At 37.7% G+C, this 19,630-nt stretch overlaps 1 protein-coding gene across 1 annotated transcript in view; it reads left to right on the top strand.

Annotated features, from left to right (window-relative positions):
- The window catches only part of LOC128544924 (deleted in malignant brain tumors 1 protein-like), a 145,007-nt gene extending 132,989 nt beyond the window's left edge, over positions 1-12,018 (top strand). Inside the window, exons 20-24 of the mRNA XM_053515236.1 lie at positions 1,593-1,907; positions 9,747-10,061; positions 11,061-11,339; positions 11,493-11,792; positions 11,882-12,018. Coding sequence (XP_053371211.1) covers positions 1,593-1,907; positions 9,747-10,061; positions 11,061-11,339; positions 11,493-11,792; positions 11,882-12,018 — 1,346 coding nt within the window. The remainder of the gene's footprint in view (positions 1-1,592; positions 1,908-9,746; positions 10,062-11,060; positions 11,340-11,492; positions 11,793-11,881) is intronic.
- The last annotated feature ends 7,612 nt before the right edge of the window (positions 12,019-19,630 follow it).

Genomic DNA, 19,630 nt, shown 5'->3' with positions numbered 1-19,630 from the left:
TAACAATAAAGTAGGTACGATTATCAACATTTGAATAAACTTCCATGTACCAAAAGCACCACTCCTATCATTTTAAAGCATTTGACTGGTGTAATCATTAGCAATTGTTGTTATCACAGCACTTTCAAGGACACTTGGACAATGGTTGAAAGCCAATGAACAATACCATTAGCATGAGATTTTTTATTTTTTAATAATGGTTCTGCATGTACAGTAGGGCAAAAAGAGAGATCTAGTCCCTTGACACATATATTGTATGCAGTTTTGTGATGTACCACTTCAGGGTATTTTACTGTATCTTGCATTATATTAATGAGTATGAAAACTGTTGTCCAAAATGTTACAAACATCACTGCTGTAGAATTGTGCTATGTCTCCAGATTAGTTTTGCACTTTATAATTAAAATTTCTGTTTAATCTTTGGTTGATTACTGTGTCGGCAACATCGGCAATCTTGCCACTCGACCTAAATGCGGCCTTTTAAGAGGCTGCCACACAACATCCCTATGAGATAGTTGTAAAACCATGAAATCAGAGCTTGCATCAAAGGCATGTTTGTTAAGAATGGACACCTTATTCGCATACTTCAGTGCTCCCAGTCTGACTAGAGGGCCACCTCTTTTTATCAGACAGTTCTTAAACATGTGTCCTGAAGCCCACAGTAAAAGCAAGCCTTCTCTAGGCAGCACCACCGTTCCTCCTTGGAGATGTGAGTCCTGTCCAATTACTTTGTTTCAGAGAAAGGGACACGTTTGTTAGCTTTGGAAGGGGGTGATCTCCTAGCAGGAGGCGATCTCCTTGATGGTCGTCTCGAACAGGGTGTAAATTGATTCAACCTACGAGATCCATAGTTGGTGGGCAGCTCTTGAGAAACAAACTTATCTCTAGCCATCTCTGACAAACCCTCCTGGAAGACGTCCACTAGAGATCTGTTGTTTTAACCACTTGAGGTGTCTAGAGTCCGAAACTCAATGGCATATTCATAGGCCGAGTGTGACCCTTAGCGAAGGCTTACTAATCTGGTATCTGCTACATCACTTCCTGAAGATGATGCTCAGATGAACTTTTTTCTTCACCAGTGTCCAACAGTTTTCTACTGCGTTAGGTCTGGAGATGACTCTGGACATGGCTACAGAAGATGAATACTATTGTCACATAGTCAGTTTTTTATTAAATTTCAGTTATTTAGCAAATTTCTTTAACCAGATATAAAAAAAAACTGTAATACATCTGTAATTTTAGCCACTTCTGTAATATGATGCATTTTAAGATGCTTTTGTGCTTAGTTTATAAGGAGAGAGGAGAAATAGGATCAATAAAGAAGTTAAGTGATACAAACTGAAAACACCAAGGCAATGATGTGTTAAAAATAGTAAGAATTTGCATACAATATGATATTAATTATGAAATGCAAACCATATTAATTATTAATTATGTCAGGTTACAAATCCTGTCATCTTCTTTAAGAAAGTTTTAGGAAAGACAGAGATGGATTAATGTTAGTTAAGCTGTTTTAATATTGCAACATTGTAATGAGATTCATTATTATAAGTAATATAAACATGGATTGTGTGTGTTTATTTCTTTTCTAGATGGCGCTAATCTACAACTCGTTGGTGGCAGTAACTTCTGCTCTGGTAGAGTGGAAGTCTATTATAATAACCAGTGGGGAACAGTGTGTGATGATGACTGGGACATGAAGGATGCGCATGTGGTGTGTAGACAGCTTGGATGTGGTAATGCTGGCAGTGCTCATAAAAATGCTACCTTTGGTCAGGGAAGTGGCCCAATATGGCTAGATGATGTTCAGTGTTCTGGAAATGAAACCACCATCACACAATGCTTACATAGAGGGTTTGGAAAACACAACTGTGTCCATGGTGAAGATGCTGGTGTTACTTGCTCAGGTACAGAAATGCCATTTACCATGTCATTGTTATAAATGTGATTATATTTACATTGCATTGCACAGTGAAACCTCGAATTGCTAATATTGCAGTTTGCGAGTGTTCCGCAAGACGAGCAAACTTACGAGTTTCAGGAATTAATTATGTTTGTAATCCAAGGTTCCATTGTATCTTTTATTATAAAAAAAAAAAAAAAAATATATATATATATATATATATATATATATATATATATATATATATATATATAAAATATATCTTAAATAACCAATCCCAAAACCAAAATTATAAGGGACTGCCCCTAGGGGGCACTGTGGAAGTGGTTGTTTGTAGTTTTGTTAGAAGACCCAGTTTCCCAGAAGGCACCTCGGTCAGGTAATGACGAAGCTTCACCTGAGCCGAGGTGGCTCATTAGAGATCTTATAAAAAGCTGTTAGCTCTGGGAAACTAGGTCGAGCATTAATATTGTCTAGTGGGCTTTTGTTTTGTTTATTTATGTTAAACTGGTTCTGTAGTCTTATTTTTTTGAGTTGAATGTATTTAAGTACATTGTTGGGTTTACCTGTGTTTGTGCGTATTGGGAAGTGTGATTAGTGTCTTATTGTTTTCAGTTACTCCTGTTTCTTTCTCCGTTAAGAGAAACGTTAGTTAAAGGCTGTCGTTAGTTGAAAGCTCTAAGCCTGTGTGCCTTCTACGAGTGTGTGTGTTGTTAATAGAAGCGTGTGTGTTGAGTGCGTGTGTGTCGCTCAAAGGTGAGTATGTGTGTATCGCTCATAGGAGCGTGTGTTGTGAGTACAACATAGAGCTTGTGTAACAATGTCCTGTATGTGTTAATGTCGATGGGCATTAGAGCCTGTGTGTGTTCAAGCCTGTGTTAGGACCTAGAGTTACCCTGGTGTGAGTTCGGTTTCTGGAGCTACCCCTGTGTGTGTTATGTTTCCAAAGCCAGTGTTTTGTTTGTTTCGTTTCTGTCTGATTAGTTTATGTTGAATAAAAGACTCTTTATTTTGACAACCCTCTGCGTATATGCCTGCCCTTTTTAGGTCCACGCCGATAACATCAGCCCGATACACCCGCACTCGTGACAAAAATAATACAACACGTTTTTTTTTCCGTGGATGCAAGTGGCATGACCAGGGAATTTTTTTACTTCCTCTGAATAGCTTTCACTGTTATTTTTTTCTTTTATTTTTCCCCCTATTTAAGAAAGCACATTGTGCAACCCGATGATGAAGCATGCTTAATCGGCTGCACAAGGCTTAAAGCAGTGTAGCTTTTAGACATTTCGCTTTAACAGAGCGGAAAGTGAAAAATGAGGTACTCATGAGGAACTCCACATAAGCATTATTTTACTTAAAAAAAGTTATCATCCTAAATAAATAAACAATATTAGAAAACATACGCACTCACATTGTATTTAAACAAGCTAAACTTTAAAATATTAATTTGTGGTGTTGTCTTAACTTTTGGCCACCACTGTAATATAATGTATTTCTTTGTACAAAGGAGAGAGAGAAGAAATAGAATAAATAAAGAAGCTAAGTAATACAAACTCAAAACAAAGGCTGTGGTGTGGGAAATACTAAAATTGCATGTGATATAAAATTTATTTTATAATGCAAATAATGTTGTATATTGATTATGTACAAATCCTGGTATTATGGATGATAGAAATGGATTCATACTTGTTGAATGTTTTAAATTTTTCAGCATTGTAATGAGATTACTGAGAAATCATTAATATTAACATGTATCATTTTTTTTCCCCCTTAGATGCTGCTATACAGTTAAGTGGTGGAACTCACTCCTGCTCTGGTAGAGTGGAATTCTATTATAAAAACCAGTGGGGAACAGTGTGTGATGATGTCTGGGACATAAATGATACGCAGGTGGTGTGTAGACAGCTTGGATGTGGTAATGCTGTCAGCGCTCATCAAGAAGCCCACTTTGGTCAGGGAAGTGGCCCAATATGGATGGATGATATTCAGTGTGGTGGAAGTGAACGGACCATCACACAGTGCTCTCATAATGAATTCGGAAAACACAACTGCAATCATGGTGAAGATGCTGGTGTAACTTGCTCTGGTACAGACATCTCCTGACCTTGTAATGAATGTGATTACACTGCATTGCATATTATGATTTACTTTTATTACAGTGGAACCTTGGACTGCACACACACACATTTTTTTATCTGAAAACTTCTTTAACAAGAAACATCTCTAATGATATTTAAGAGTGCACACACTGACAGAATCACTGCTATAAAAGACAAAAGTAGTAAACAGTACACGCGCGTTGACTGTATGAGTGGCGCACGTGCACTGAAACCGAGCATGGGAGACGATTAACCACAATTCTGCAGCACGAGAGAGAGAGAAGAACCATTGGCTCAGTTGTGATCATGTGACACTCTGCGTCAAAACAAGAAGAGCATGCATGCCACATGATATTACGAGATGATACTTGGTACTCGTAAATCAAGACTCAAGCTCGAGAGGAACCAGAAATTTTATAATGACACCATGTGTGTTAGGCTGCTGGAAGTTCAGTATAACAGAAGTTGTCCAAGTTATCATGAAGTCCAGTTTAGCACAGGGATGAGTCAGCAGGTGCAGAGGACGGAGGGGAGGTCTGGATAACTGGGAGCAGCATGTGTAGATCCAAACCATCATGAAGCAGAATCCAGCCGGAGCTGGTCCTTCTCTGGATGCCTCAAGATCGACGCAGGATGGCCCCTGCCTAATGGAGCTGGCACAATCTCCAGATGCCTCGAGATGGGTAGGGAAAGAAAGAACAGGTGGAAAAGAATTACCGTAGCACTAAATAGGAGTGTGCATTTAGATATACTGGAGTGCGAGGTTTTGGAATTAATTATGCGTATGCCAGGTTGAAAAGATGTGTCTTGAGTCTACTTTTAAACTAGTAGACTGTGTCTGAGCTCCGAACATTGTCTGAAAGGCTATTCCAAAGGTTACCAAGGGTTACTCGCAATTCAAGATTCCACTGTACTCTATGAACTACATAAAATGTATTAATTTTTTTTTTTTGAAACCTTTAATATTAGAAGTTTAGAACATCATTAAATTGAATTGGACTGAGATGTTTAACTTACTACATAGTGCTTATTTTGTATTGAAAGGTCATTACACCAATATATCTTGTTTAAATATTGATTGCATTGGCCATTACCCCCTTTGTGGCAGTAAAAAATAGATAATTCCAAACAATACACAGCTCAGCCCATTTGACAGAAAACACAGTGAATGGGGTTCCAACCAGTCACATGACATGGACGCACACAAACACTGTGTGTACACTGTGTATTTTGCAATTTTCCTGATGTTTATTGGCTGTAAGGATTTCTTGAATTTTGGTAGACCCCCTTTTGTCTACTCAGTGCTCCGCCTGTATTCTGCTGTCCCGCCTGAGCTCAGGGAGTCCCTCAATGAAGCACACAAGTCAATGTTCAGTGAGACGTTCAAAGTTTATTGTGGGAGACAGAAGTATATATATGCACACACACAAAGAACCAAAGAAAAGGTGGATGCAGGAGTGTTTACATCCAGTCTGGAATGCTTTTAAAAGATAAGGTAAAGAAGAATATAAATTTAGGAGTAGCTCTGCATTTACGAGCGTTTCACAGTTTTACGACCTTTAACATAAACTACTATAGAATGTGTTTATTGAAAGTGCAGCTTGTGTCGTGGTAAAGAAAGACACTCTGTTCTCACGCACACAGAATATCATGAAACACACTAAAAATTAAATATTTCCTACATCGTCTATGTTCATAAATATTGTGAACTGTGTTACTTAGTTATTTAAGATTATTATTCTGTAGAAAGTGACATTTGTATGATTGTGTGGAGCTCACAGAAACTGTTTTTCTGCTTTCTGCTATGTTGTAACTAAATGCCACACCCCTAAAATCCCTGTGCAGCTGATTAACCCAGCTTTAGAAAGTGCTGCTGTTTAACCATACAGTAGTTCATTAAAAGGTTAACACATATGCCTTCTTTAAATATTATTTATGCTGTTCAGGGAAAATAAAATTATAGTTTGTCTGCACAAGTAAAAACTTCCAAGTTACACTACTTGTGTCTAATGAACCAAAATGAAAAGTGAGCGCTTATTTTTGTTTTTAATATTTTTAATTTGTTTCCAAATTTGGAAATCAGAAAACTAGCTAAAATTTCTTTCTTTATTCATTTTTAAACAACTATTGAAAAAATCTGGTTTTCTTATTTTGTCATAACTCTGGTAAGAGACAGGACATACTACACTTCTCAGCATGCTCTTTCCATGTCACCTGAGTACGTATTACACAAGACACTTGTCCGACCCTCCACATATGCTCATTGAGCCAGCTTCCAAGAAAGGGGTGGGCTATGCCCAAGTTCTGTATTGATTACAGGGAACTGAAAAAGGTCACAAGAAAATATAAGTATCTCTCTTGTTCCTTTTGCCCTGTTACAGTTAAGAGAGGCCACAATCTCCACCAAATTAAACCTACCCAGTGCATACGACCTAGTCAGAATCAAAGATACAGATGAGTGGAAAATGGGATTTAGCAATGCCTCAGGTCACTATGAATATTGTGCCATGCCTTATAGATTGTCCAACGGCCCAGCAGTTTACCAAACCCTAATCAATTGTCATGCACACTCGGAACCAGGAAGTATAAAAGGAGTAAACAAACCATAGCATCTTGCTCAGTCATTGAGTTTGGGCTATGTCTCGTCGGAATCGTTAGTCGAATCGTGAGTACTCACTTTATTGGTCTTGCTTTCTGATTGAGTGTGCATTTATAGGACGCGGGTTAGATTGTGTCTTTTCCTTGCTCCCCATTTGTAAGAGTCCTTAGATTAAATAGCGTGTTTATCCTGCCTACTCGTGTTCTTCCACATTTGGGTTTACCATTCACGCTACAAAGGGCTAACCGCTAAAGCTAAGTCTTCTGGTCACCTCAGGTTAGTTCTTGACATCAATGATGTCCTCAGAGACATGGGAAGATGTATCATTATGTACATTGACGACATTTTGATTTATTCCTCTCATAATCACTCTCACATCAACCTTGTAACACAAGTTCAGAAACTACAAGAGAACCAACTGTCAAAGGTGAAAGGGTGAATTCCACATAAAGAAAGTTTCCTTTCTGGGATACATCATAGATTAGTGGAGGACTGGGCAACCTCCAAATCGATCAAAGAACTACATCACCTTCTTGGATTTAAAAATTTGTATCAAAGATGCCTTAGAACTATCAGCTTTGTTGTTGCTCTTCTGACAAGCCTTCTATAAGGCAAAAATAAAAGACTAAGCATGCTCCAGCAGCTGATATGGCATTTCAAAGCCTAAAGATATTATTCATCATAGTACCGATTCTAAAGCATCCAACCCCCTTGAAACCCTTTAAAACCCTTTAAGTCAAGCAGGCCTCTCACAAAGATTCTGTAAAAAACTGAAAATGTAATTTCAGCAGAAAGCAATTATGACATATGAAATAAAAAACTTTTAGCAATTAAAGTTATATCAAAAGTATGGAGACACTGCCTAGAAAGGGCTGACACCCAACCACTGTTTAGAAAGATCACAAAAAACATGAAATCTCCAGAAGAATGAATGCACGTTAAGTGCCGTGGTCACTATTTTACACACAATTTAATTTCACCTTGTCCTACAGACAAGGATAAAAAAAAAATAGAAAAGCTGATGCGCTCTCTTGCATTTATAAAGCCCCAATTCCTGAAAAGGAATCAAAGCACACCATCCTTAACCGAAGAATTGTGCGCATAAAAAGGTGAGACATCAAAAAAGATATTGATAATCTTCCCCTTCACAAATTTTAATAGAATGCCTGAGGAACAAGCAATTTCTATCCAGCTTTAGTTAGTAGAAGTGTTTGGCCTTTTTCATGCCCCTCTTCAGATTAGCCCTGGAAGTGCTGTAGGCCAGTGCATCGCCTGATCTGAAGGCAGTGTTGCGTGCCTTCAGTAGGAGACGCACCTCCTTGTTCATCCATGGCTTCTGATTTGAGTATATAGTAATCTGCTTCTGGGTTCTGACACTGTCTGTGGTAGTGTTGATGTCATTCAGAACAGAGGAAGTGTAGCTGTTTATTCATGTTGTGCTGTAATGTTCGTGTGAGAGCCACAGGTGGCCTGAGTAGCAAACATTCTTCAGTCCGTGTGTAGAAACCTGTCCTGGAGTGTAAGGTCTACCCCGCTGGCCACACTTTGATGCTCTTCACTGACGGCTGCACACGGTTGATAAGGGGTGAGTATTTAGGGGTGAGGAACAAAGAAAGGTGGTCTGATTGTCCCAAGTGGGGGAGGGGGTCCACATTATAGGCTTCAGCCATGTTTGTGTATACATGGTCTAAAGTTTTGTTTTCTCTGGTGTGAGAGAAAATGTTCTGGTTAAATTTAGGGAGTACTGTCTTTAAGTTGGCATGATTAAAGTCCCCCGCAATAATAAAAGCAGCCTCCGGGTGAACAAAAGTATTTAACAAAAGTACTTAAAAAAAGTATTCAGATATTTTGTCATCCATGAAAAAATACTTAGTGACTGTGGTCCCCAATTTATGTCAGACGTTTGGGAAGACTTCAACCTAACGTCCGGACATCACCCACAAGTCAATAAATGAATAGAATGGTGTTTCTTTTTTGTTTGTGTGTTTGTTTTATATTGTTGTTTCTACTTGATTTAAAAAAGAGAAAAATAACAACAACCAGTTGTTAACAACAATAAATGAATAGAATGGGCTGATTCCTAAGAAGCTACTGTACAGAAAACCAAAGAAGTTGATTCTTTCTATGGACCAAATATGCACAGAACTCACTAATACAATCCAGCACCGAAGTGTGTCTTGATCACAGTTATCGATTACCTCTATTTCCATGGAATGCAAGCACATCCAATTCACCAGCAGTAGATGTATGCCAAAAGCTATATCACAAATTCATTGGCCCCTTCGAAGTTTTAAGAAGAATAGACAACGCAACATCCAAGCTGGCACTACCACCTCTAGCCACCTAGGAAAGACCATCAGGGAAGGACAACTAGACAAAACAGCAACAATTGAAAGACCAGCAGAACCACTGAAAATCGAAGAACAACCATCTTATAAAATTAAAGCAATCCTACAGTCTAGACAACATCAAGGTATAATCCAATACCTTACTGAGTGGGAAGAATTTAGGCAAATGTAGATATCCTGGGTGTTAGCAAACTTCATAGATGAGGGAGGCAGGGGGGATCTGTCACAACTCTGGTAAGGCACAGAATGAACTATACTTTCCAGCAAGCTCTTTCCAAGTCACCTGAGTGATAATTACACAAGACACCTGTCTCCAATCTTCCTGGATGTATAGTTTAAAGGATGTTCAGAAACTACAAGTCTTTGTGAAGTACAGAATATGCTTTCGTAAGTTCACCCCTTAATTATATCAAGCCTTTGACTCTGGAATTTAAGTCTTTGAATTTGGATTGCATGTGTATGAACTTTATTTTGACTTCTTGACTAACCTGTATACTGCTCGCCTGACCATAGCTTGTGACCTGACTTTACATTATTACTCATGTTTGATTCACCATATTTGATTGAATACTTTTTTTTACCTGCACTTGCTTCCTTCCATTCATGTGCACCGAACACATTTTTTTAAAATATTTGGTTTTATATAATACTTATTTTGCAGTCCCCAAAAGCATTTCAGTTGTCCTATTCCATAAAGAATCTTTATTGTTTATATTATATTTTTTCTTTTTTATTAGCAAGCATATAAAAACAGTCAATAGTAACCAGGTCTTTCTTTTTACATAATAAATCAGGCCATTATGCGATCAGGCTTATTAATGGTCGCAGTAACTGTTGTGGTCGAGTAGAGATCCAGCACAAAGCCCAGTGGGGAACAGTGTGTGATCATTCATGGGACTTAAAGGATGCAGAGGTGGTGTGTAGACAGCTTGGATGTGGTAAAGCAGTCAGCGCTCCTCATAATGCCCGCTTCGGTCAGGGAAGTGAACCAACCTGGCTGGATGATGTTCAGTGTACAGGAACTGAGAGCTACATAGATCAGTGCTCACACAGAGGATTTGGAGTAGAGGACTGTCCACATCATGAAGATGCTGGAGTCGTGTGCTCAGGTAAGTTATTATTTCATAATATATCATTTTTCACGTGTAAAATTTTTTTATATAACTATAAATGTATAAATGTATAAAATCCTTGGGAGAAAAACATTTAAACTAAATTATATCAAATTACTAGCTGTTTATTTCATGAACATAAATGTCTTTCTGTGCATAAACAAAAAAAAATAAAAATAATTTTCTAAAATTGTATGATTTTATCAATTCAGCTCATATTTTACCCCAAAGAGTTACAATTAATTTAGGTAGTCCCTGACTTACGAACATCCGAGTTACGAATTACCACAGTTAAAAAACCTTCATAGATATGAACAAATCGCGGAAATTGTGTGTGTATTGTATTGTACAAAAAATAGACACTGCGCTGCACCGGATACCTATATTTACAATTATATATATTAATTTAATTTGTAAGTGAATGTATAAAATATATAAAGTCTGGTATATTGTGTTTGCACGTGTGGAGGTGTGGGAGAAATGAACCTTACCGGTTCCAATGAATCAGTCCAGGAGAACTATGTACAGAGTTCACAATCCAATGAACATTGGAAAACAGCTTTAAGACAAACTGGAATAATCTGAGTTTCCATTATTTCTTATTAGGAAAATTTGCTCTAAGATAAAATGGCATCTGTAATTTGCCTTGCAATTAAGAGGTGGAGAAACAACACTGTATAAGATTAATTTTTTAGGCCTGGTTAAAAATTTGGCGATTTGGACATGGTGGCAGTGCGGGGACAGAGATATAGTCAATTGGATTGGTATACTTTACATTGTATATTCGCGTCATGGATGAATAAGACCCACTGTGTTGGACTTAAGAACAAATAAGACTTATAAATGTGCTCCCAGAACAGAATTGTATAAAATAAATTTCATGGCTGAATGCAACAGATTACACAAAGAAGACTTTTAAAAATGTTCTTGATTGTAACAAAATGCTGGTTAAAGTAAATGCATAAAAATATTAAATATATATAGTTTTATTATAAGATTTGCAGAGTCCTACAATGACTTGGATCTCATCAAACTCTGTGGTCTCACCTGGAGAAGTCCTTCAGTTCAGATGTACCACACCCAGCCCAACATGCATCTCTGTAGACTTCAGTTTGTATAAAACTGGGACATTAATAAAGAAGCAAACTGCAGAGACTACAACAACATTTACTCTGACTGTAGATGAATCACATCAGGGCCAGTACACCTGTGACTACACATACAGGGAAAGTAACTCCATATCATCCAGGAGCAGCTCCATTACCATCACTGTGGGTAAGAGCAGAGAAAATGTTAACCTGACCAGTGTTTTTAGACAATATTTGCACCTTTGTTTGTAGTGTATTTCTGTCATTTATTTTTGGTAAGATTTATACTGGCTGGATTTTATATTGACGTTCCTGACAAACTCTGTGTTTTGTTTTCTAGTGAACCTGCAGCAGCCCAGCATTTTCTTACATGTTGCTGATGGACCAAAAGTAACAAGGGGCTACAGCTTCTCCATCATCTGCTCCACTGAACCTCAGCATCCAGGAGGCTTCTTCCACTTGGTGCTCAGTAGATCCAACATCACCAGGACTCAGTCAGCTGTTAATCATTCAGCTCTATTCTTCTTTCCTGAGGCAGATTTTGTTCATCAGGGAAACTACAGCTGTACTTATGAAGTTAACGTGTCTTCACGCTCCTTTACCTCCCCTCCCACTGAACCGCTGTTCATTACGGTGAAAGGTATAGTAAAATACATTTCTTTTGCTTTTTGTGTGTGGGTTATGCAGTTGAAAGTTTAAAAAGGTTAATGATGATGATTTCTCTTTCAGCATCTCTGACTCCTTACATTGCTGTTGGAGCGACAGCAGGACTGCTTCTCATCTTAGTACCAGTCATCATATGCTTGGTGAAAACACAGAAAAGGAAAAATTGTCAAGAGGATAAGATCTATGATATACGTTGTTGAAAAATAATTCAAATAAATGCATTGTTGTTGTTGTTTTTTTTTTTTAAAGCATTCCTGTGAAGATTGAACTAATATAATAATTTTGTTTTATACCACAGCACTGTTGCATTCTTACAGCTAATTTATTTTCTTTAACAGTGTTCTGACAGCAATGCAGCTAAAAATGTCATTTTTTTTAAAAACAACCTTAACAGAGACTCTTTCCTATATATTTTTAAAATGTGCTTCCTGGTGATGTGGTGAAGTCTCTAGTGTCAATACTTTCAAAAGTCAGAAGTACAGCTATCACTTTTTCAACACTGAAAAGTCTTTAGTTTAGGTTTGAAGTTTAATGAAGTTTAGGTTTTCTTCGCTTAACTTTAAGACAGAGATGGTGATGGAATGACTATTTCTAGTTGCTGTACAATTAAACAATATCACACTTGATGTCATTGAGGCTGTTGTGCTGAATATTACCGATGTGGCTGTAATTAGATAGCTTTGTAGCTCACATTAGGCATGAACAGTTTATTTAAAGTTACCAGCCTCAAAAATCACCAAATAACAGCACCTTGGATGAGAGCTTTGTGCACAATGTGTGTGCAACGTCCATGACTAATGTGAAGTGCCGTTCTTCTAGATAATAACAGAGCTCCTCTACTGCCCACTAAAAAGCAAGAGACCCCGTTCAATTGTGGCATCGGTTGTCTCTCCCTGTGTAAGCTCCCTACCTTCGCCCTTAAACTTCTGAGAAAGAACTGTGTCCAATGCGTCAGTTTGGACAGGGAAGGGACAGACGAAATCGGGAATTGCAATGATTATGCTCTTAATTCAAGGTTTTACTATATATATAGTACTACTTCAGATATGCGAAGAAGCGGGGCTATCCTTGCTTATGATCCCGGGCTTGCACCCCGCGCTATAAAATCCTCGGGGTTTGTTGGGTTACAGTGGATTTTACTACACGGTGCAAATGCAACGCGCGCGCAATAACGCGGAAGTGCGGCATGCAAGCAGCGCAAATGGAACGCGCCCCAGGGACTTCAAATGTAGCGAGAGATGGGAGGGGCCGGTGTGGCCATCCGCGGAGAGCAGAGTCAGCGCGAATGGACGGAGGCAGGAGCTGCTGGAGCTGCTGTCCTCGTGGGCCCACGTGGCTGCCCACCGCTCACCAGGCCGTGCCCGCATGCCAATTAATCCTGCACGTGCACATTTCTTCCTTTCCATCCTCACTCCTTTAACCCTTTTCTTCCCATTTTTTCCCGTAAGACCTTGCCGCGAGTCCGTGCTTCATGGTGCCGCCCGTGCACCTAGAGTCAAACCCGTTACATGGCCCAAAAGTAGTCAACAATATATATTAAACGTTTTATTCTTGTTTTAATGTTATTTGGAAGTAAACGAAATAGTAATAGCTAAAATAGTAAAATTAATAGTTAAAATATTAACAAGGGGAGAGTCATGCATTATAAGATTTGTATTAAAAACTTATAACTAAAAAGGTGCAGCTGGCACGCCTAAAAATAGACAAAGGTTAATTTTTTTAATAGTCAAAATAAAAATTCTTCTTTTTAATTTCCTACATTATAATTTCCTACATTTCCTACAGTCTAATCAGCGCTCAACCGCACCAAAACGTTTTCCAGAGCGCGGAGGAATGTTGTCGTACTAAATAATATTTATGCAGTAAGGGCCTCTTATTCCTATTAATCCTGGGTTGTCGCACCCTCCCCAGGTGTGAATCAGCTGTTCTCACCTATACATTCAGAGAAACTGAAATGGACCTCTCCACACTTTAAAAACCTCTTAAATCTGAGGCTCTTCTGTTCAGGGAGCCTACGGAGTGAGCGAGTAGCCAAAGGGACGAAGTCACCTATTCGTGCCAGCTGGCAATAATTAACCTTAATAAGATTGCGGGCTTATAGAGTTACTGCATTATGTTTCAAGACATTCTTAATTGAGATTTTTTTTTTTGAGATAATTACATGTCCACAAATACTTTGACATACACTTATCAACAGAAACTCTCTGTGTTATCATGAATTGCATTTTATCTGAATGTTACATATGAGACGCGCGCACAAACACATACTGTATACACATAAAAACATAGTATAATCAGTAAATTTGTGAATTACACTCAAAGTAATTATGAAGTCTGATTTAATTGGTACCATTAAACATGTTTTTTCTATTTATTCTATGTTTTGCTGGCGAAATACATTTAGGCAGAGACGTCTGCTTGGTCTTGTTAATTAGTTTTAAACCTCAATTCTGCCAATTCCCCCATCCCGCTGTCTCGTTGTATATACTGCACACACACACACACACACACACATTATAGTTCATTCATGTCTTCTGATGATGGCGACACATTTTAACATTTTAAATAACACATGTTGGCATATTCACGAATCAGGCCATTCGCATAGTTAACACTATCAGATTATAAGGTAGCCTACTATCAGGTAATTAAATTCATTTAAGACCATTTAAACCGAGGCATTGCCGCGTCTTTTATTAATTTGTCCCTGTTAAGACATTACAAAAACTATATAAGAAACTTACTATAAATTTCAAACCACGAATTTGGGCATCTCATTTTATCCTTATGAAAATAATATAAAGCACATACATTGTATATGAGACGCGCGCGGACACACACACACACACACACACACCTTAAAATCTAAAAATAAAAATAACCAGAGCTCCGCCGTCTACGCGAGAACGGATGGGATCCTGGAACCTAAACTAAAGATGTTCTCAGGGCTAACTGTATGCCCTTACCAAGGATTTATAGGAAGAGAGAGTTTGTGCTCTGTGCGCTTTAACCCGAGAGCGCGCTAACTGTTTATGCGCGTCACCGCGTCGATACTGTACATACATATCCACAAATACTTTAACAACATACACTTATCATGAATTGCATTTAATATGAATGTTACATATGAGACACGCGCACAAACACATACTTATATAATATATTTACATACAAACACATACTGTATACACATAAAAACAAAATATAATCAGTAAATTTGTGAATTACACTTAAAGTAATTATGAATAATAATCCGGACATTTGCATAGTTAACACTATCAGATAGCCTACTATCAGGAAATTTAATTAATTTCAATACTATTTAAACCGAGGCATTGCGATGTCTTTCATTATTTTGTCCCTGTTAAGACATCACAAAAACTATATAAAAAACTTTTAAAGCATGAATTTGGGCATCTCATTTTATCATTATGAAAATAACACGAAGCACATATGAACACGTTCATTATGAAATATCTGTTTTAAAACAAAATAAAATTCATGTTTGCTTCAGCATTCATAAAGTCCTTCCATGCGCCATCTGGCGGATGTTTAGTGAAGCACCAAACATTTATTTTAAATTCCCGAATGTTGCCTTCAGCAAGTCGCGGCACGCCGCGCGCTACATTGCGCATCTCGCGGGAAATAACGCACAGTCTTAATGGCGACATCTGGAGTTATACATCTCAACAAAACCAGACGAAATACCCAAGTTGTCTAGATTACGGTGTCCAAGATATAAAGATTGGATGACCTAAAATTCTCTTTTACTAAATTCAGATAAGACAGAGATATTACTTATTGGCCCAAAAAAACAGTACACAACAGCTCTCACAATTCAGCCTGCATTTAGAAGGATTTACTATTACTACCAGCTCGACAGTGAAAGACCTGGGCGTAATATTACAGTAAGTTATTCTTTGAAAATCATATTTCCCATATTACAAAAACAGCCTTTTTCACCTTAGAAATATTGCCAAACTTAGGAACATTCTATCCATATCTGATGTAGAAAAGTTGCACGCTGGACCTCCAGACTTGAATATTGTAATGCATTACTAGGTGGTTGTCATGCATCCTCAATAAACAATCTACAGTTAGTCCAAAATGCAGCTGCCAGGGTTCTCAGTAGATCAATATGATCATATGGCCCCAATATTATCATCCCTGCACTGGCCATCTGTTCAGTTTAAAATTAATTAAAAACTAGCATTACTTACATACAAAACTCTAAATGGATTAGCTCCCACATATCTAGACAGTCTTCAGACAATATACAATCCTCCACGTTTCTTTAAGAAAAACTACCAGAATTTTTTTTTTTAATCTACAAAATCTACAAAAGGGGGCATTCTCATATTTAGCTCCTAAGCTTTGGAATAGCCTTCCAGACAGTGTTCGGGGCTCAGACACAGTCTAGCAGTTTAAATGTTCAATTCAGGGCATCCATCCGTGAGAGAGAAAGGAGAAGAGAGAGCAGAAGAGAAGGAGAGATGGCAGTTACAGTCAAACAATGTATAAATCGAATGCATATTTAGTGCAGAGAGCAAGCAGGGACTCTTGCAGGACTAACTATAACAGCATGACTAAAAGGGAGAGTCAGAAGGAAACACAGACATGAGGGATCCCTGAGATGTAAAGTGACCAATCACTTCATCGTCAACAAACCTGAGTGATCAATGAGAGTGGGGAAGACAGCATCTAAACATACCAGTTCACCGTAATACTCTACGTCCATGAGTCCCCCAGATCTGCTCCTGTACCTTAGGCTAATCTATTTACAAAAATGCTTGGCTAAATAAATAGGTTTTTAGCCTAGACTTAAACACTGTGTCTGAGTCCTGAACATTTATTGGAAGACTTCCATAACTTTGGGGCTTTGTAGTTTTCATAATACATGATACCGACAAGCAGCCTGCATTCTTTGATCGAAGTAGGCGTGGCGGATCGTAAGGCACTAGCAGTTCACTCAGATACTGAAGCACAAGACCATTTAATGCTTTATATGTCAAAAGTAGTATTTTAAAATCGATGCGAAATTTCACAGGTAGCCAATGCAGTGTGGATAAGATAGGAGTGATGTATGTTCTGGTTCTAGTGAGGACTCTCGTTGCTGCATTTTGGACTAACTGAAGCTTGTTTATACACCTAGTTGAACAACCAGACAGTAAGGCGTTACAATAGTCCAATCTAGAGGTGATAAAAGCATAAACTAGTTTTTCTGCATCGTTTAGTGACAATATATTCCTTATCTTGGCAACATTTCTAAGGTGAAAGAATGCTATTCTGGTAATATTATCTACATGTGCTTCAAATGAAAGGCTGGGATCTAGGGCTGCAACAACTAATTGATAAAATCGATAATTATCGATAACGAAATTCGTTGTCAACGAATGCTGTTATCGATTAGTTGGGCTGCTCACGTCACTGAGGAGCGCGACCACAAGATGCACAAATACACACAGATACACAGCCGCTCACTTACAGAAGCGTCTGCAGGAATAAGCGCGCGCCCAGAGTCCTCCAAGGTTTGATAGCAATTTACATTAAACGCCTCTAAGAAGACGGTAACCTGCACGCTATGCAAGACCGAGCTTTCACAGCATTTCATGCACGAACACTTAAACAGAAAACGTGATGGTATTACGGATGGCGAAACGTCAGCAGGGTCACTAAATACTGTACCTCTCCATCGTGTAAAAGTTGTATAGTATTAAGTGCTTATGTTTACACTGTTTGCTAACTTCGGGACAGTCGCGCTAGATCTGTTCATGTGCTACTCGCTAGCATCACATTGCGCAATCACCTCATAAGCAATAGTGATTAGTTAAATGGCGCTACTTTAGATTAGCTTAAATTACACGGTGCGAATAACAGGAGAATATTACATTTAGTGATTGTTGTGGTTTTCAGCGAATGCAAATAACAGTATATTTGTGACTATTAGCTTTTTGCATTTCTACAGTTTTTTTTATAGTCCACTACAAAGTTAACTTGCAATTTACTGTGGTTTTACTTATGCATACATCATTTTATTATACAAAATTACATTATTTTAGCTGTTTATATCTTAACAACTGAATATATCAGGGTATTTTTTTAAACTATATATATATATATATATATATATATATATATATATATATATACTACATTTCATTTAAGGTTTAAAATGTCAAAATTTTCAAAAATTATTAAACTCTATATGTGGCTTTTGCATTTTTAAAAGTTTAATTTTAGACATTAATAATACCCTGATTTAGGTTTTTTTATATAGTTATAAGCAAAATATCAAATTAAAGAAGCGGTTAGGTTTCATCCGATTAATCGATTAATCGAAAAACATAATCGCCCAACTAATCGATTATCAAAATAATCGTTAGTTGCAGCCCTACTGGGATCTATAATCACACCGAGGTCTTTCACTGTTGCACTTGTTGGAACAGAAAGGCTATTTAAAGTTACAGTGTGAAACTGTAAAAAGTGTGAAAAGTAGACTCAAGTCATGTCTCTGTCATACTCATAATTTATTTCACGCTAAATAAATAAATAAAATTTAATTTAATTGACATTTCCCAAACTGTTGCTACAAAGTTAGGAAACATAGCATTGTCCAATATGTCTTGGTATACCAAATAAGATATACCAAATAGGATATGAAGGACATAGGATTGAAGCCTGTTTGAAACACCTCATTTAAAAAATTAACAGGTTTGGCCAAATACTTTTGTCCATATAGTGTACGATTTAAAGGGGCATATTACAATAAGCAGGTTAATGGTTTGACTGTAGCTTGTAAGCCTCTAAAATATACTAAAAGTATAATTAGTTTATGTATATGAAGTACACTAGCAATGCTCTGATTTATTTTGCTCTGGTCACTAATATAAATTGGGCACTTTTTACGAAAATATGCCCGCACAGAGAGCTGTTCAAGACCAGCTGAGCCCTGCTTGTCATTTGCTTCTTCAGGGTTTGGGCACACGGGGCACACACTGATAGTAGTCGCTTCTACATGTGCCAAAACAGTGAATCTAATTAATAGGCCCTACTGTAGATTTTAACACTAGAGAAAGCACTAGAGAAAAATGAATAAAAGCTATACTCTGAACAAACTAAAAACAAAGACAAAAAATGTTTTTTTTGTCCTCTAATTATTTTCTTGTCGCACTTCCCTCTGTCACAGACCTGACTGAGAGGCTCATTATGCAGGACTTTGTGGTGTGAATTACAGCATTATTCATCATCATTCACGCCTCCATGCATATGGTGTTTCTAAACAAAAAGGGTCTTTGAAAATGTAAATAAAGATATTGTTTTCAGTGAATGAGTGAGCAGGATGATTGTCGCATCATTTTGAAGCAAAAACTCAAGGCTACAAAATCCACAAATGTCTTGTACGCAAACGTGTATGAATGTGGTTTGTGGCTTTATTTTTCAAGTCAAGTCAAGTAGGCTTTTATTGTCATTCTGACCATATATAGTTCAGTACACAGTGAAACGAAACAACATTCCTCCAGGACCAAGGTGCTACATACATGCAACAACATGTTTTCTCATGTCTTTCTCATCACTGCATGGGCATGAATTAACGGGCTGTTACGCTGCCACGAGCAACAACAACAAAAGCGGAAAAGCTTACTGAGAGAGATACGGACGCGATGTGTTTACTGATGTGTTTACATGACTTCTTAATCTTCGACAAACATCGTTATAAACCATCTAACGTTACAAAGGTAAGCATAATATAGTTTTTCGACTACGTAAACAGTTTGCAACTAGACAATCACCTTAATGCATTGTTTATTATAA

This window comes from Clarias gariepinus, chromosome 16 (assembly GCF_024256425.1).
Source record: "Clarias gariepinus isolate MV-2021 ecotype Netherlands chromosome 16, CGAR_prim_01v2, whole genome shotgun sequence".
Lineage (NCBI taxonomy): Eukaryota > Metazoa > Chordata > Actinopteri > Siluriformes > Clariidae > Clarias > Clarias gariepinus.
Note: the sequence above shows the minus strand (reverse complement) of the source record. Positions and strands in the feature narration are given on the sequence as shown.